The sequence below is a fragment of the Narcine bancroftii genome, chromosome 1, assembly GCF_036971445.1.
Source record: "Narcine bancroftii isolate sNarBan1 chromosome 1, sNarBan1.hap1, whole genome shotgun sequence".
Lineage (NCBI taxonomy): Eukaryota > Metazoa > Chordata > Chondrichthyes > Torpediniformes > Narcinidae > Narcine > Narcine bancroftii.
This window is the reverse complement of record NC_091469.1, coordinates 370,571,616-370,587,543: the sequence shown is the minus strand read 5'-3', so window position 1 is coordinate 370,587,543 and position 15,928 is coordinate 370,571,616. Positions and strand designations below refer to the sequence as shown.

At 40.1% G+C, this 15,928-nt stretch overlaps 1 protein-coding gene and 1 long non-coding RNA gene across 18 annotated transcripts in view; one reads left to right on the top strand and one right to left on the bottom strand.

Moving 5' to 3' along the window:
• Positions 1-14,124, top strand: part of LOC138751141 (uncharacterized) — a 68,287-nt gene extending 54,163 nt beyond the window's left edge. For both annotated transcript variants that reach the window (XR_011349734.1, XR_011349733.1), the window contains exons 2-4: positions 5,994-6,092; positions 9,164-9,199; positions 13,503-14,124. This is a non-coding gene — a long non-coding RNA (uncharacterized lncRNA). The remainder of the gene's footprint in view (positions 1-5,993; positions 6,093-9,163; positions 9,200-13,502) is intronic.
• Positions 1-15,928, bottom strand: part of kcnh8 (potassium voltage-gated channel, subfamily H (eag-related), member 8) — a 340,322-nt gene that overhangs the window by 144,967 nt on the left and 179,427 nt on the right. For all 16 annotated transcript variants that reach the window (XM_069913171.1, XM_069913166.1, XM_069913145.1 and 13 more), the window contains 2 exons: positions 8,337-8,534; positions 6,445-6,644 (listed from right to left, as the gene is read on the bottom strand). In XM_069913171.1, coding sequence (XP_069769272.1) covers positions 6,445-6,644; positions 8,337-8,534 — 398 coding nt within the window. The remainder of the gene's footprint in view (positions 1-6,444; positions 6,645-8,336; positions 8,535-15,928) is intronic.

The window sequence follows — 15,928 nt, the reverse complement described above, 5'->3', positions numbered from 1 at the left end:
CCCGCTGGAACACCGCGACACCATTCGTGACCCCAAAGGGTACCCTGAGGAATTGATACAGCCGCCCGTTCACTTCGAAGGCCGTGAAAAGTTGGTCTTCTCAACGGGATCAGGAGCTGGTGATAGGCCGAACGTGTCAATGGTGGAAAATACACGGTATTGGGTGATCTGATTCACCACACCCGTGATCCGTGGGAGGGGGTACTCATCCAGAAGTGTGAAGCGGTTGACTGTCTGGCTGTAGTCAACCACCATCCGTGGCTTCTCCCCGTTTTTAACCACCACCACCTGGGCCCTCCAGGGACTTAAGCTGGGTTCGATAATGCTCTCGTCCAACAGTCTGCGCACCTTGCTTGTGATGAATTTCCTGTCTTCGTAACTGTACTGCCGGCTTTTGGTGGCCACTGGTTTCCAGTCATAGGTGAGGTTTGTGAAGGGAGCTGGAGAAGCGACCCAGAGAGCGGAGAGGCTGCAAGTGGGGCGCTGGGGTGCAGGGGCGGGTGGCTTGGGCTGTCGCTGGCAGGAAGGCTTCAGGATGGAGTAGTTACAGACAGAGAGTTGGGCGTGGGGACCCCCCATAGTGCAGGGAAACAGTTCGGAACTGGCACTAAAAATCCAGTCCCAGCAATACAGGAGCGCACAGTTGGGGGAGGACTAATAGTTTAAAATCGGTAAATGTGATGCCCTGGATTTTCAGGGTCACCATGCAATACCCCTTTACCCCAGTCGAGTGCGACCTGGTCACCAATGAAATCCTCTGGTCAGTGGGGAGAATAACCAGACTGCAACGGTGGGTCAAGTCTAGACGGATAAAACTCTCCGTTGACCCCGAGTCAAATAAACAATTGGTATGGTGTCCATGCACTTTAATCAGTTCCATTGCTTTTGTGAGGGGATGGGGGCAGTCCTGGTCCAGGGTCACTGTTGCAGCGACCTGTGCTGGGAACAGTGGGGTCTTACGTAATGACGTCACACAGCGTCGGGTCTGATGTGCACTACGTGTGCGTGGTGATGTCACAGAAGCAGTCGGGCTGGAGCTGTCAGCATCAAGGAGCTGGGGCTGCTGCCTGCAGCCTGCTGGGGGGTGTCGGCCAGCCAACAGTAAGTGCTGGGGGTCGCTGCTTGCAGTTGGTGATGGTGGGGCGGTCAGTCATTGGCGATAGCGCCAGTGGGTACCAGGTCAGTAGCGTTGGCTGGTACCAGGCTGGTAGCGTCAGTGGTGGCGGCAGCGGCAGCTGCGGTGGCAGGTACCTGGTCGGCTTGTTTCTGGTTGGCAGCGTCGGTGGGTACCAGGTCAGCAGCATTGGTAGCAGCGATGGTGGAGGCAGCAGTTGTTGAAGTCGGGGCCGGGGCATGGGGGGTCATTGCTCCATGTGGGAGGTCCAAGCAGGCCAACGTCATCGCAGTGAGGGTGGGATGTACCTTCCGCGCTCGGTGCCTGGCCAATGATGTGAGGCGCTGCTGCGCGGTGGAGCCCTTTCTCTCATTGGACGAGAGCTCTGAAGAAGAGATGTTTGAACGGGAGGGTGACAGTTGGGCCTCACACGAGGCGCTGTTTGATGGCAGCCATTTTGGAGCAACAGACTACAGCAAAGTGGCCATTTTTAAGGCACTTTTGGCACCTGGCTTTCCTCGCTGGACACTGGGACCTGCTGTGCTTGTCCCTCCTGGAGAAGTAGCACTTCAGGGTCACATGAAGCAGTGTAGTGGCGGCCAACAGGCCGTCGGTGGGCCATGGGGTAGTAGGGTTGAGGGAGGGCATCCTACTCACTTCATAGTGTGAGGTCCAGCCCTGAGAGTAAACATCCATACTTAAGACCGCATCCTCCATTGTCTCTGCGATTCGGATCACGTCCTCTAAGTTTTCTCCCCCATGCTCTAGCAGGTGCTGCCTCACCTCATTCGATCGGACCCCGGCCACGTAAGCATCCCGAATGAGATCGTCACTGGTCTTAGCAGCAGTTCTGTCTGTGCAGGCACAGGCTCTACCCAGTGCCCTTAGTGCTTGGATAAAAGCTCTACAGGACTTACCGGGCAGTTGCCTCCTGGTCGCCAGTTTGTATCGGGCGTAGACCCTGTTTACCAGTCGTTCGTAGAGTCCTTTCAGCACCTTCATGGCTGTGGGGTAAATAGCTGCATCCTGGATGCTCTCATAGACTCTCGGGGACACCATAGAAATCAATACTAGTAGTCGATGGCCATCCTCCACCACGGCAGGGTCAGAGAGTTGTAGGTAAGCTTCGAAGCACCTCACCTAGTGCTTAAAGTCATTCGGAGCTGTAGCCGACTGCGGGTCGACGTTGAGGCGTTCTGGTCACAGCATACACTCCATTCCTTGAAAACTTTCTAGTTAATAAAATTGTAGTGCACGTCAAAAGAATCAAAGGCTTGTTGATCCAAACCAAGGCTTTTATTAACTAGAAGACTGGGGCATATCACATATAGGTCGACCAGTCCAGAATGATCTGGGTCTGGCTAGGAGCAACCCTTTAGGACCTACCAGTAGGTGTGGCTACGCTCTCAGCCAATCACAACCATCCTATACCACAATATCTACATATACACATTGGTGATAGAATCCGTACTATCACAGTATGCTTGCCTTCATCAGCAGAAACATTGCATAGTGGAGCTGAGACCTCATGTTACATTTCACCAACTCAATAGTTAGGCCACACATAAACTATTATATACAGTTCTGGTTGCCATGAATGGAAGTGAGTAAGTTGGAGAAGGTACAGAAAATAGTCAGAGAAATGATGCCTAGACTGGAGGGCTTGGGCTATAAAGAGAGAATAGATATGGTGGGAATGTTTGCCTTAGAGCCAAGGAAATTGAGGAATGACTTTATAGAGGTGTTTTTAATTAAATTACAAAGATAAGGTAGTCACTGTTTTTCCCTAGGTGTCTTGCCATTCGGTGTGGGCAATCATATCTTTCGATCCATCTGTAGTTGTTGCCTTCCCTGTTTCTAAACATGATGTTAATCCATCTATCATTTTCATTCCAGCTTTCCAGTTGAAACTAAATGTTCTAATGTATCTCTTCACATGATGTGTCCAAAGAATTTTGATTGCTGTTTTCTAAATCTTTTAAGTAATGTATGTTTTGTTTTTGTTCTTTGTAGAACTTCTTCATTTGTTTTCCTGTCCGTATATGAGATGCATAGGTAGGGAAGTCCAAAACTAGCCATAAGTTCAAGATGAGAGGGGAGAAATTTATTAAGGATTTGAGGGGGAAATTTTCCACGCAGAGTGGTGGATATATGGATGACTTGCCAGAGGAGGTAGTAGAGCTTATTACAATTATACATTTAAAAGTAATTTGGAAGGGTACATGGGTAGGAAATGTTTAGAAGGATATGGGCCAGACATAGTCAAATGGGATTAGTATAGATAGGCACATTTATCAGTGTGGTTGAGCTGAACTGAAGGGTCTGATTTAATGCTCCATAACTCTATGAATCTATTAATCCATTCTCATCTCATCCCAGGAAATCAAGACAATTGAATTACTGTGAATGTAGTGTTGTTGATATGTGACCATAATAAGTAATATAGTAAGTATTATTGCATTGAAGAGTGACCTAATAGCAAGAATGCTTAAATTATTGTGGATGTTGGTTTTATTTAAGTTACACCATCAAATTGTGGTATAAAAGAGGCTTGGGATTTCATCAAAAATAGTTGCTGTGCAACTATATTGAATTCACAATACATTTCTCACAATTCCTGAACAGTTCATAAAAATAGTGATTGAAAGCTATAACATACATAGGAGAGGATCAATATCCTCATGAGCAATAACAATAAAACATATGTGGCTTATTTCATCATGCATATTTAGAATAATTTTCAATGTATCCTTTTTTTCGATACATTCATCAACATTTTCACCATTCATGAGTGAGATCAAGTTTGCTACAGTCAGAATTGGGATTTATTGTATTTGGATATGGATTTTGTCACGTCAAATATTTTTAAATTTAGAAATACAGCACGGTTACAGGCCATTTTGGGCCACAAGCCCAATTACATCCAACTGACCTACACCCTGGCTATGCTTTTGAATGGTGGGAGGATACCGGAGCCCCCAGGGAAAACTCATGCAGAGGGAGAACGTACAAACTCCTTACAGACAGCACAAGACAACATTGTGAAGGAGGGAGTGGACAATTCCTGGATCCTATGAATCAGGAGGAGTAAAATGGGAAAGAAAAAGACCCATTTCTAGGGGAAATTGACAAAATTTTGGTGGAAAGCAAGACATAGTTCTTCAGGAACTGAACTTAACAGAGAGTTGATAACAAAACAACCTGTAGTTAAAGTGATAAGTGATAGGATTAGAGAGGAATTAGAAAAATATATTCCCAAACAGTGTGGCAATTGGCACTGTTGTCTGAAAATGTGGTGGAGAGAAAAACATTCATGATATTGAAACTAGTAATTGAATGACCACTTGATGTGATTTAAGCAATGTAGTAGAAATTGGGATTAGGCAAAGGAGGAAAAACCCAACACCCAACCCCAACCAACCATTTTTCCCCTGCAGCCGCTGCAACCGTGTTTGCCTGTCCCGCATCGGACTTGTCAGCCACAAACGAGCCTGCAGCTGACGTGGACTTTTACCCCCTCCATAAATCTTCGTCCGCGAAGCCAAGCCAAAGAAAAAAAAATAAGCTTCTGCATTGTGAATTCTTTTGATTCATTAAAAAGTATTTCCAGGAATTTTTGAATGATCACCTATGTATTTAGATAGCTATTTTCATATCGTATCCATTAAATGCCAGTGATGACTAACAGCAGTATATTTGTTAGGTTTATTGTGCCAAATAGAAAATGTTCTGGAGCCAAGTGTGAGTCACAATAAAACTGAACTAACAATAAGGAAGTGGCACATACGATGTGGAGAAAGAATTGATCGCATGCTATTGCTGGGAGTTTATTCAATCTAAATGGTGTGCATAAATATAAAACCATGTCCTACTCTTGAGCCTGTGGAATTATTTTTAAATAGCTATATAAACATCGTATAACTATGGACCACTGAGTTAATGGTGATCAACAGATTTAAAAGACATTCCTGTAGTGAAAAGGAGTTCATCACTAAAATCATGTCTCAGGATCACTCCATCAATTGAAACTTACAGCTCTGTATTAGTTTGCCAATAAAATTTCACACCAATATTTCCAATTCATTCACAACAGAGTTATTTTCCTTGGCACACTTAAAAACAAAGGAGATATTCAGTGATGCTTCCTGATTAACAGTAAGAACAACTAATAGGAGCAAGAATTTGTGGGGCAACTTTTTCACTCAGAAAGTGATCAGTACCTGAAACAAACTACTAGAGAACACTATAGAGGTGGGCACAATTTTAAACATTCAGAAAACATTTACGGAGAGGTTGGGCTTCCAAGGAAAGGAATAAATGCAGGCAAATGGGACTAGCCCAGAATGCCAACTTGATTGCATGGATGGGTGGGGCCGAATGGTCTGTTCTGTGCTACATGACTCTCTGACTATAAGAAAAGGGATCAAAGTGTTAGCAAGCTCTTCTTTGATGTATCATTGCCCTGTGTTGAAAATGCAGTAACTTTGAAATTGGATATTTACATCTATAAATGGAACATTAACAAGATTATTATGTGAATAATTATGCATTTTGACCAGAAGGTTTTCATGTTCAAGCCAACTCAACAAATTGGAGATATAAGCAACAAATTCTGAAACTACAAAAAAAAAGAGAAAAATGCTCAAATAATCCAGAAGGTTAACCAGCATCAGGGGAGAAAAACAAATTTGAGTTCAAGACCCATTGTTAGAATTTGAATAAAGCTTTTAGGTTGCAGAGAGGGTAAGAGGTAGATAGAACAGAATAAATGTCTGACCAAAGTTGTTAAGGTAACAATAACTTTGAAAAAACATTGGTTGGAAACAGGAAAAATAGACAGGCTGAAACATTGGAGCTCTCTGTCTTCATCCTCCCACAGTGCTTTACAATGTTCACCGTAAGGTTGGAGAACAGCGCCTCATTTTCTACCTCTGAATACTACAGTCACTGGACTTAATAATGAAGTCACCAATTTCAGGTAACACTCATTTCATTTCTCTACCCACAGACCTTGCTGTACCTTTTGGGTTAATTTCTTTCTTCTTTATAGGAATCCATTTAAGAATTAAAAGGCATAATTTTTGTAGTTTTCTGTTTTCTTCAAACAAGATGCTCAAAAAGACATGTAGGAGTGAACCATACTTGTTTTCTAATTCCTGCTGAGAGCTCAACTAACTTGCAATCTCGGGGAATAAAATAATGGGGAAACCAGTAACCAACTTGCGAAAATGGAAATATGCTATTCCTTATGGAAATGTGCATAGTTTTATTTGCAAATCCAATTACTAAAATATTTTCTCACCTTAGCTAATATAAAACAAGGAAAGTACCTCATTGGCATCAATGCCATTATTGACAGACCACGTTGTCTGGAAGTATTCCAGCATTCGTTGTTTTAGCTGCTTTGGGAGATGGTGGACTCGGATGAAATCTTTTAAATCTTTAATTCTGTGGTGATACAGAGACCACCTGGAGTACATACGCTGAATGATAGCAGTTACATTTCCAAAGACCAATGCATGCATCAGTGCTAAAGAGAGAAAGAAAACAGAAGTAATAGAATTTGTTGGATTATGAAGAAAAAAAATGACCCGTTTTAGCAGGCTGCAGTTACACAAGCAATTCCTTAAATTCCTTTGGTTCCCATCTAGATCAAAAATTGAACACAGCAGAGTCAATTTATTAAACATGTAAGAATTTCCATTCAGTCAATTCCTGGAAAATCTTCTGGTGTATAAAACTAGCAACGCAACTTGTCAGTCTGTGACTCACCGATAACTCCCCCTATGGAGCAGAGGAGTGGTGACACTTACATCATCTGACTAATGCAACACCAAATGCTTCCAATATTCTTCTGGTAAAATTCTCATGGATTAAGATCATGGAGCAGTATAGATAGGGTGGACAACCAGCACCTTTTTCCCAGGGCAACAACAGCAAATGCCAGAGGACATTTGTTTAAGGAAAGTTCAGGGTAGATGTCAGAGATAGTTTTTTACAATAGAAAATGACTAGAATGCATTGCTGGGCTGGAGGTGGAGGCTGGTACAATAAGGACACTTCAAAGACTTTTAGATAGGCATATGGATTTAAGAAAAATAGAGGGCTATGGTTGTGAGTTAGGGAAGGATTAAATTGTTGTGGAATAGGTTTAAATAGGATGGCATTACATCATGGGTTGAAGGGACTGAGCTGTGCTAAAGCGTTCTAAATAATATCGAGCAAAACAAATGATTTTCAAACAAATATAATTTTTCTGTTATTATATAATAAATTATTGATTTAAAATTGTTGGGTCACTACAAAGTACTATCTAATAGGTCAGTAGAGTGTTTTGCTGCTGTCTCAAAGCTTCTGCAATCCAATTAGGATTCTGAATCCCAATACTATCCATGTGTAGTTGGTATGTTCATTGAACTCATTGATTTCCCTCAGATGCTCTGGTATACCTCATTGTAATTTGATAGGTGAAAGGTAGAAGAATCAGAGATGTGGTAATTAGAATATTTGAAAGGACAGGTCACAAGGAAACAATAAAAAATCAAACCAAAGAAGTCAGAGTATAAAGAAATCTGCCACAAAGGATAATGTTGCAAGGAAACAGAGCAAGGGAATGAAATTGATAAAATTTCTTTGAGATTTGGCATAGATTTTTTGGGCCAAGTATCCTTTTTCAACGCTGTAAGAATTTTACCATCAGTTTTTAAATTTGATGCTTTGAGAAAGTTGAAAGAGAATCAACATATACTAGGTTCTGGCATTATATCAAATGTGCTGGAAATGGTGGAATATGGCCAATTGAATGTGGAGGCTGGTGGGGATGCATAATAATGACAGGAGGAATCACACTGAGGTGACATTTTCTTCTGAATTCAGAACATCCTGGTCCAAATGCCCCACTGGAATTCCTCTTGTTACTGCAGGAGATGCAACATTTGTCCATTTTACTTCCTCATTTATTTTATCAAAGTGGACTTTGATTCTATACAGAATGAGAAAGAAATACAACTTAGACACAGTATAAGTATTGTATTAACCAACATATGCCTTGCCAGATATTCACTTCCATTGTTATCCATGACGATAACAATCAACCAAGCTTACAGATGCAATGTTACTGATCTTGCACCAGCCTCCAAAAAATAATTTTCATTCCAATTAATCATATGCTCAAAGGTTAATCATTGAGCTTTGCCAGTGTCAAAAAGATGAATGAACGCACCTCCTATCAGCATTGTGCAGATGGAAAATATCTTCTCAGCTTCAGTGTTGGCTGAGACATTCCCAAACCCTACACTTGTCAGGCTGCTGAGGGTAAAGTAAAGGGCAGCAATGTAGGCACTTCTGATTCCAGGTCCTCCCATTGTATTATTGCCATAATACGGAGTTTCAAGACGTTTGCCCAGTTCATGCAGCCAGCCTATAATCATAGAGAGAATATGGAATTTTTAAAAAAGGCGAACTACCATTGGAATTTTGCCCCTTTGCATTTAAGATTTCTAAACTGGTTTATGATTTGACTTTCAGGCTCTTAAGACTGTCAACTGGATCATATTTTGATCTACACCACATCTTCATTTATACTCTGTGTCATGATGTTTGTAATTTACAAAAATATATTAAATTCAGCCTTGGAGATTTTATTTTATGCAATATTGATCAATAGACCATTAAGTCAAACCATATGGATTATAAGTACTATTTTTAATAACCTTCTGGTAAAGAAAATGAACCTTGTAATAAGAAATTTTTCTGGTTAATATCTTGCATTACCAGTTATTGAGATACAACTAAGAAATTATGTCTCTAAAGCACAACTCAAACAAGATGTCCTTTGGAGACATCCTTTTGCTACATAGATGCACTTACTTTATGTAAGCAAAAATAATGATGAGATCCAATTTCTCTTCTGCAAACCATGCTCAGATTTGAAAGAGTTCTCTGTGAGGAGTGAAGGATTCAATCAACGATAATCAGTAACCCACAATTAAGAACAAAGTTTTAAAAGTCTAATTCTGAGGTCAACTAAATGTTTATTTTCCCTTTCAGGCTGCTATTAACTAAAATGTACACAAGGATGTTGAGGTGAGGTTTATAAATTGATTAAAATTTTACTTGGTTTCTCCCTTATCTTTGCAAGATATTGAAATCTGCAGCTTATGGGTAGATTCCAATTTATTTTTAACATTTAGCTAATTTTCCTGGTTTGTGCCATGACCACAAATAGGCAAATATAGTTTGCAAGTTTCGGTCTGTGAAAGTTTGTAGTTCCCTTTATTCCCAACAACTAGAATATGACTGCTTTTTAAAAATATATTAGCACTGTTTACATGGAGTTTGAAGCAACGTCATCAAGCAAGAGCTTATTGATTACCATTGGGAATTTTTCCAACTGATCATTTGCCTATAATTGCCCAGGCTGCTGTTAGGCGATGATCAGTATAAGAGTTTATTGTCATGCACAAAAGTTCAAATGCACTGAAAATTTATTGTTTACTGCAGCTAGATAGGTGCATGAAATACACTAATAAACAATAACTATACATCAAATTATCACGAGAGAAAAAATATAAATGGATAGATAAATGTTCATAGTTGCAGTCATTAATAAAAATATAATGTTACAATAATGCAGCAATTCTTTGGTGGTGGAGTACTGTTCTGGTTACGGTTCATTTTCTGTTAATGACAAAAAGTCCAAAGTTCAGATTTATTGTCAGAGTATGTACATGACATCACACAATGCTGGGATTCTTTTACCTGTAGGGCAGGCAGAATTACTACTTATCAGTAGTGCAGCAAACTGTACAGAAGAAGATATGTTGTAGCCGCACGCTACTTGAACACACACACACACACACACACACACACACACACACACACACACACACACACACACACACGAGTGTAGTCAGGTATATCTCTCCTTTAGTCAGTCTGAGGGCCCAACTTTCATATCATTCATGTTCCCGCCGTTTGCTAACATCACCGTTTGCATAACAATAGCAGGTCTCCTGCGTGCGGGCACATACTTACATGGCAATGCCTTTTTCCCCGCGAGCTTGTTCCTCTCTGTTGGCTGTGCTGCGGGGCCAGCGCCAGGTTGTGGAAGCTGGCCTCTAATGCTACCTCAGCCTCCTGACCTCTTGCTTGCTGGGTCCAGTGCCGCTGCGCCGTCTGCTGGCCCCTGGTTACGCTCATCTCTGATGAGACCAACGACTGTTGTGTCATCTGCAAACTTGATGATGATGTTGGATCTTGATCTGGCAATGCAGTTGTGGTTCAGTAACGTGAACAGGAGTGGGCTGAGCACACGGGTCTGAGGTGCACCAGTGTTCAACTACTGATCCAGACAGATTGTGGTCTTTCCCTTAGGAAGTCCAGAAATCAGTTACGCAGAGGGATGGTGAGCCCCAGCTGGGACTGCTTCTCAAATCAGTCTCTGGAGAATGAACGTATTAAACGCCAAGCTGAAGTTGATGAGGCATATGAAGTGTTGTTCTCCAGGTGGATCAGGATGGAGTGAAGGGCCAAGGCTATGGCATCATCAGCGGAATAGTTTCTCCTATGGGGTCACTGCAATGGGTTCAGCATTTCTGGGAGATGTATTGTGATGCATCTCATCACCAGACACTTGAAGCATTTCATAATGGCATATTTTCATATGCATTTTGTAAACATTAACCAATGCTTATCACCTAAAAGGACTTGAACTTGAAAGGAACCCATGTATTCCTACTGCTTGTTTCCTTTCTATCAATGAGTTTGTGATCAATGTCAGTACCTTAATGCAATCCCATGTGTTTTCACTTTGAATACTATTCTCTTAAATGACACTTCATCAAAAGCCTTCTGTCAGTCCAAATGCATCCTGTCCACTGGTTCTATTCCATTCATCCTAAGTCATTAAATCCAATAAATTTTTTTTTCAAGCATGATTTCCTTTTTTCAAATCCTTGCTGACCTTGAAATGCTGTGCTAGTACAACTTTAAGAATGGACTCTAGCATTGTCACCGCTGTTGATATCAGGATTGCAAGTCTACAATTCCTGGTTAGCTTGTTACCTTAATTTTCAAATAGTGAGTTACATTAAAACCCATTCAATCCAAAGGAACAAACTGAAAATTATCAAACTTCTCATTGGCCCATCTATCCCTTCAATTCCACTAGTACTGTTTCCTCATGACTCTCTTCCTCCCTCTTCACTCCAGGTGCCCTCACCTTTCTATCCGGTCATAGTGCTCTCCTTTATGAAGAAAGAAACAAATCTATTTGATAAACTGTTCTGTCATTTCTTGTTCTCCAATGCAACTATGGATTTCTGAATGTTAACATTTATCTTCACTAAACTTTTTCTCTGCATATTAAGAGTTTTTTTTTTAATGTGCCTTACAAGCTTATCCACATAATCTTTTTCTACTTATTAATCACTCACTTGGTCTTCCTTTGCTGTGTTCTAATCTTCATGTGTCATTTTCTTGGTCCAATTTCAAAGTCTTTTCCTTGCATCTATTATTACCCCACATTTATTAAGTGAAAATACTGGAGTTTTCCTGTGTTCACAAATAAAAGTAGCCATCCTGGAAATTTCTAGTGCATTAACTGCTCCATAAGCTCTGGTATTTTCACATGTCCAGATATTTTATAGGTTGTTCCTTAGGTTAAAGAACAGAACTCGTAATAATTCAGTACATTACCGCACATTGGAAGAGTGGCAGATTACATTCAAGAGAAATGGAAAAAGTAAAGTTATCTGTCTGAGAAGAAAGAAGTGGGATTTTTTCCTGACAATGAAATAGTTATTAATGGATTTTGTGGTCTTTAGGGATTCAAATCTCAATGTTTATTGAAGCAAATAGATTAAAAAGCCTTGCACACTGGTCAGTGCATCTTAAACATTTGTGTCCGGATTCATACCACAGGAATTCAAGAGCAAAGCAAGATACCATCACACTTCAGGGAAGTCTGAACACATTCATCCATATCTAACTTATTGAAAAAAGTGCCTGCCATATCAGACAAGAGAAGATATTTTTTTTTAAAAAAAAAAGCACAATAATGGCTGTATAATTTTCTATCTTTTGTTGTCATCCCCGATGGAACAGAAAATAGCACTAACAGATATTCAAATACAATCGTTTTTAATTCTGGTCCACAAGCTGAGGATAATTGTTCTTCTGGGTGTACCCAACAAGAATAAATCTGAGTTTAAAGTGACAAAGTTAGTCAGGGAGGCTTAAAGAAGGGAATCTATTTGTTCTAGTCAATACAGTATTGAAGATGATCTGTTGGTGTATCAGAAAACAGTGTTTTGCACTGTTTGTATTGGTAGAATATTTTGGTCCATGTATTGTGGAGGACCAGGGCTGTGCATTTTAATCACACATGCTGTCTGGCTACCTATCTTCAGCCCATGAAGAGCTAATCTTGTGAGACAGATTCAGATTGGACAGACTGCACTGTGCCACCTCAGCGCAATCATTGATCTTGGTCAGAATTATTTGCTTAGCCTTGCTGTTTGTGTTCATTTTCCTTGATGAATGAAAATGTATTAAGTTCTTTTTCTCTGCTTTTGTTAGACTGAGATGAGTTTGGAAAAAGTTAGGTGCTTGGGCTTGATTCAGAGTTACTACAGTCAGATGGGGCTTGATTTAGGTTTCAATTTCAGACTTGTGCAGACACTTAACATAGAGAGAAGAATAGACTGAATGGTGGGATGCTCTTTCTTTCCCAGAAGGTATCAAATATTTGGAATGTGCTGTTGGTGTGTGGCCTGTGTGCTGAATATTTACAGGTCTCCAAGAAGAAATTGAATTAGCCCGAGACCTAAGTTCTAATCTAACTGCAGTAGTAAGGAATTTACATTTGATCACCAAACTAAATATAGAATAGAATTCTGCACCCCAGAATATGTGAATGATCACTTATTGAGTGTATTCAAGGCTACCATTGATGGATTTTTTGATGATAAGGGAATTAAAGATATGGGGACTGGGCAGGGAATTGAATCAGCTATAATATTGAATGGTGTTTGAAACCAGGAGTTTTATACACTCAACACCTGCTTATTTTTGTTTATGTTCTTAATGCATGAACAGATAACACAAGCATGGCCAATATGATCTTCTTGACAGGCTTTGATCACCTGAGAGAGCATCAGAGGAATTTTCCCTCTGATTCAGATGCAAACTGTTTCCATTCTCCTGATGTATATCCATGTTATACCTCCAGAACTCATGTTGCCAATATAAAAAATATCAAAGCAGACAGTAAGAACAGTGAAAGGAATCAAATCCCTTTTGTAAAAACAACAGAAAAATAATATTTGGTTGTATAGTATTTATTTTAAACATCAACATTTCACGTTGCAATTTCTCATTTTTTCAGAATAAATGAAAACTCCTGAAAACATCCCAATTGCTTCAACTTCAACAATGCCCAGGAAAGGTTTGACAGGAACAATTTTTACTTGCCGTGGTCTTTTCAAATGTGTTACTCATCAAAGGTTGACAACCTCATCATTATAGAAAAAACAAACCATTCACAGATTTGGCCAGACAGCAGTTCCTGATTGTTCTCTTTGCCATCTGTGAATAGATTCTTATCCTTTCCAAGTTAGAACAGAGCTTGACTATTTCTAAAATCTCCCTAGCCCTAGCAGAGCATTTTTTGGGGCTTGTGTATGGTGGCTCTGCATTGGTAGAAGGACGTCCAAAGAATTACAGCATCCTGTATTCATCTATAGGTTTCTGATAATGAACAAGAACCCAAAATAAAGACCTTGCTTGCATGGTTTAGAAATGCCTCTGTTTACTTTTGCTGTAAATTCAATGCTTTTGCTCCCGTTTTGCTGAGTCTGAGTTTGACTGGAGAAGGTACTGGAGCAGGAGCTGACTCACAGCCAACTTAGCATACTGTCAAAGTTACACAAATTGCTTATGACATCTTTGACTATCTAAGAGAAACAGCAGCCTGCTATGTGGCCTCCTGCTAATCTTCACATTATAAAGACAGACTCCGTCCAAATTTTACAGGACACAAAGTCCTTGTCAAGCCAATAAGTTAACATTAACTCTATGGAACCCATCACATCACTGCATTGCAATGCCTATCAGTGTTGTTAATATCTCAAAGTAATGAAAATGTTAGATACAAGATTCAATTTATAAGCTATTGGAAAATGTTAATAAATACTTATGGTATGTAATGCAAAAGGTTTTAAAATGATGAATGAATATTCTGCTTTCATTTTGGAAACTCTCATAATTTCCCAGATTACATCAGGAATAATGCTATCAAGTATAGACATCCTGCCATTGATTTTTAGGCAATTCCTAACTCTATCTAGGATTTAATCCATTTTTTCATCCAGTTTGTGAAATCACATTGTTCTATTAGTTTGGGAGAGGAGCCAATCAAATGGGCCACATTGCACAGACACCCATTCTCCTGTAAGCTGCATCACAATGAACGATCACCTGGGGAACAGAGGAAATGATCTAATGGTGTTCTCCAACCCTTCATGTACTGTAAATACAACACCTTCACTAATTTGTGGGAATCCTTGGGTTTAATTAAAATAGATAAGGAGCATCTGAGAAATCTGAGTGTCTTCATTGGAAGTCTAGAGAAGGCCAGTGAAATTCAGTGAAAATGGAGGAAGGACCATCTCCTAAACTACCACACCAAATGCTTGGGTGCTGTGGCAGGGTTATATGCCATCATATTCTTCTATAAGCCACATCCAGTCATTCTATGACTAGATTCTATTGTCACCTCCTCACTGACCATCAATACAGGGCACCTCAAGACTGGATACTTAGTCTGCTGTTCTGTTCCCCCTGTACTCACAATTACATAGCCAAGTTTGGCTCAAATACAATCAATACAGTTGATGATGACACCATTGTTTTTAGTCAAATAATAGGTAATGATGAGTCGGAAAACAGAATGGAGATCAATAATATGGTTGGCTGGTTCCATAACAACAATCGTGCTCTCTACGTCAGCAAGATCAAAGAATGTATTGTGGACTTTTAGGGATGGGAGGCCAAGGGATTACACACCTGGCTGCATTAATGGGATGGCAGTGGAGAGGGCACATACATTCAAAAGTCTGGAAGTCCACATATTGGAGAACTACTCCTGGAGTCAACACATCAAGGCAATCATGAAGAAAGCACACAAATGCATCAACCTTCTAAAAAATATGAGTGGATTTGCCATGTCATTGAAGATTCTCATGTGCACTGTAGAAAGCACACTGACTGGTTGTGTCACAGCCTAATTTGGAAACTTGAGTGTGTAATGATAGTTGATCATGGTTGCAAAGCAACTAGCAATGCTTTACTGTTTGATTAGACTTGATTGCCAGCAAGGGGGTTGACACACACTATGCAGAGCTGTAATAGAGACTTGCAGCCTCATGGCATGCCTCATAGTGCTGTTTACATAAACTTTAATGTAAAGAACCTTTTCCTTCATCTATGTGTTCTTTAAGGACTCAAATGAAAATACAAGATTAAACATGGCATCCGAAGTGGGATGAAGAAAATACTTTAAAAGATAAAATCTAAAGTTAGAAACTGATCAGTAAAGAGAAGCTAACACAATGAAAAATTGAAAGATTACATCCACCAGTGAAATTTCAGCTGACAGGTAATGTGGGTGAAAATTGGAACAGATTTAAACAGCAGTTTGGATTGTATTTAGTGGCAGTCGGAGTTGACGAAAAAAGTGATAAAGTGAAAGCATCAGTTTTCTTACATGTTGCGGATGATGAAGCCCTGCAGGTGTATAATAATTTCACATTT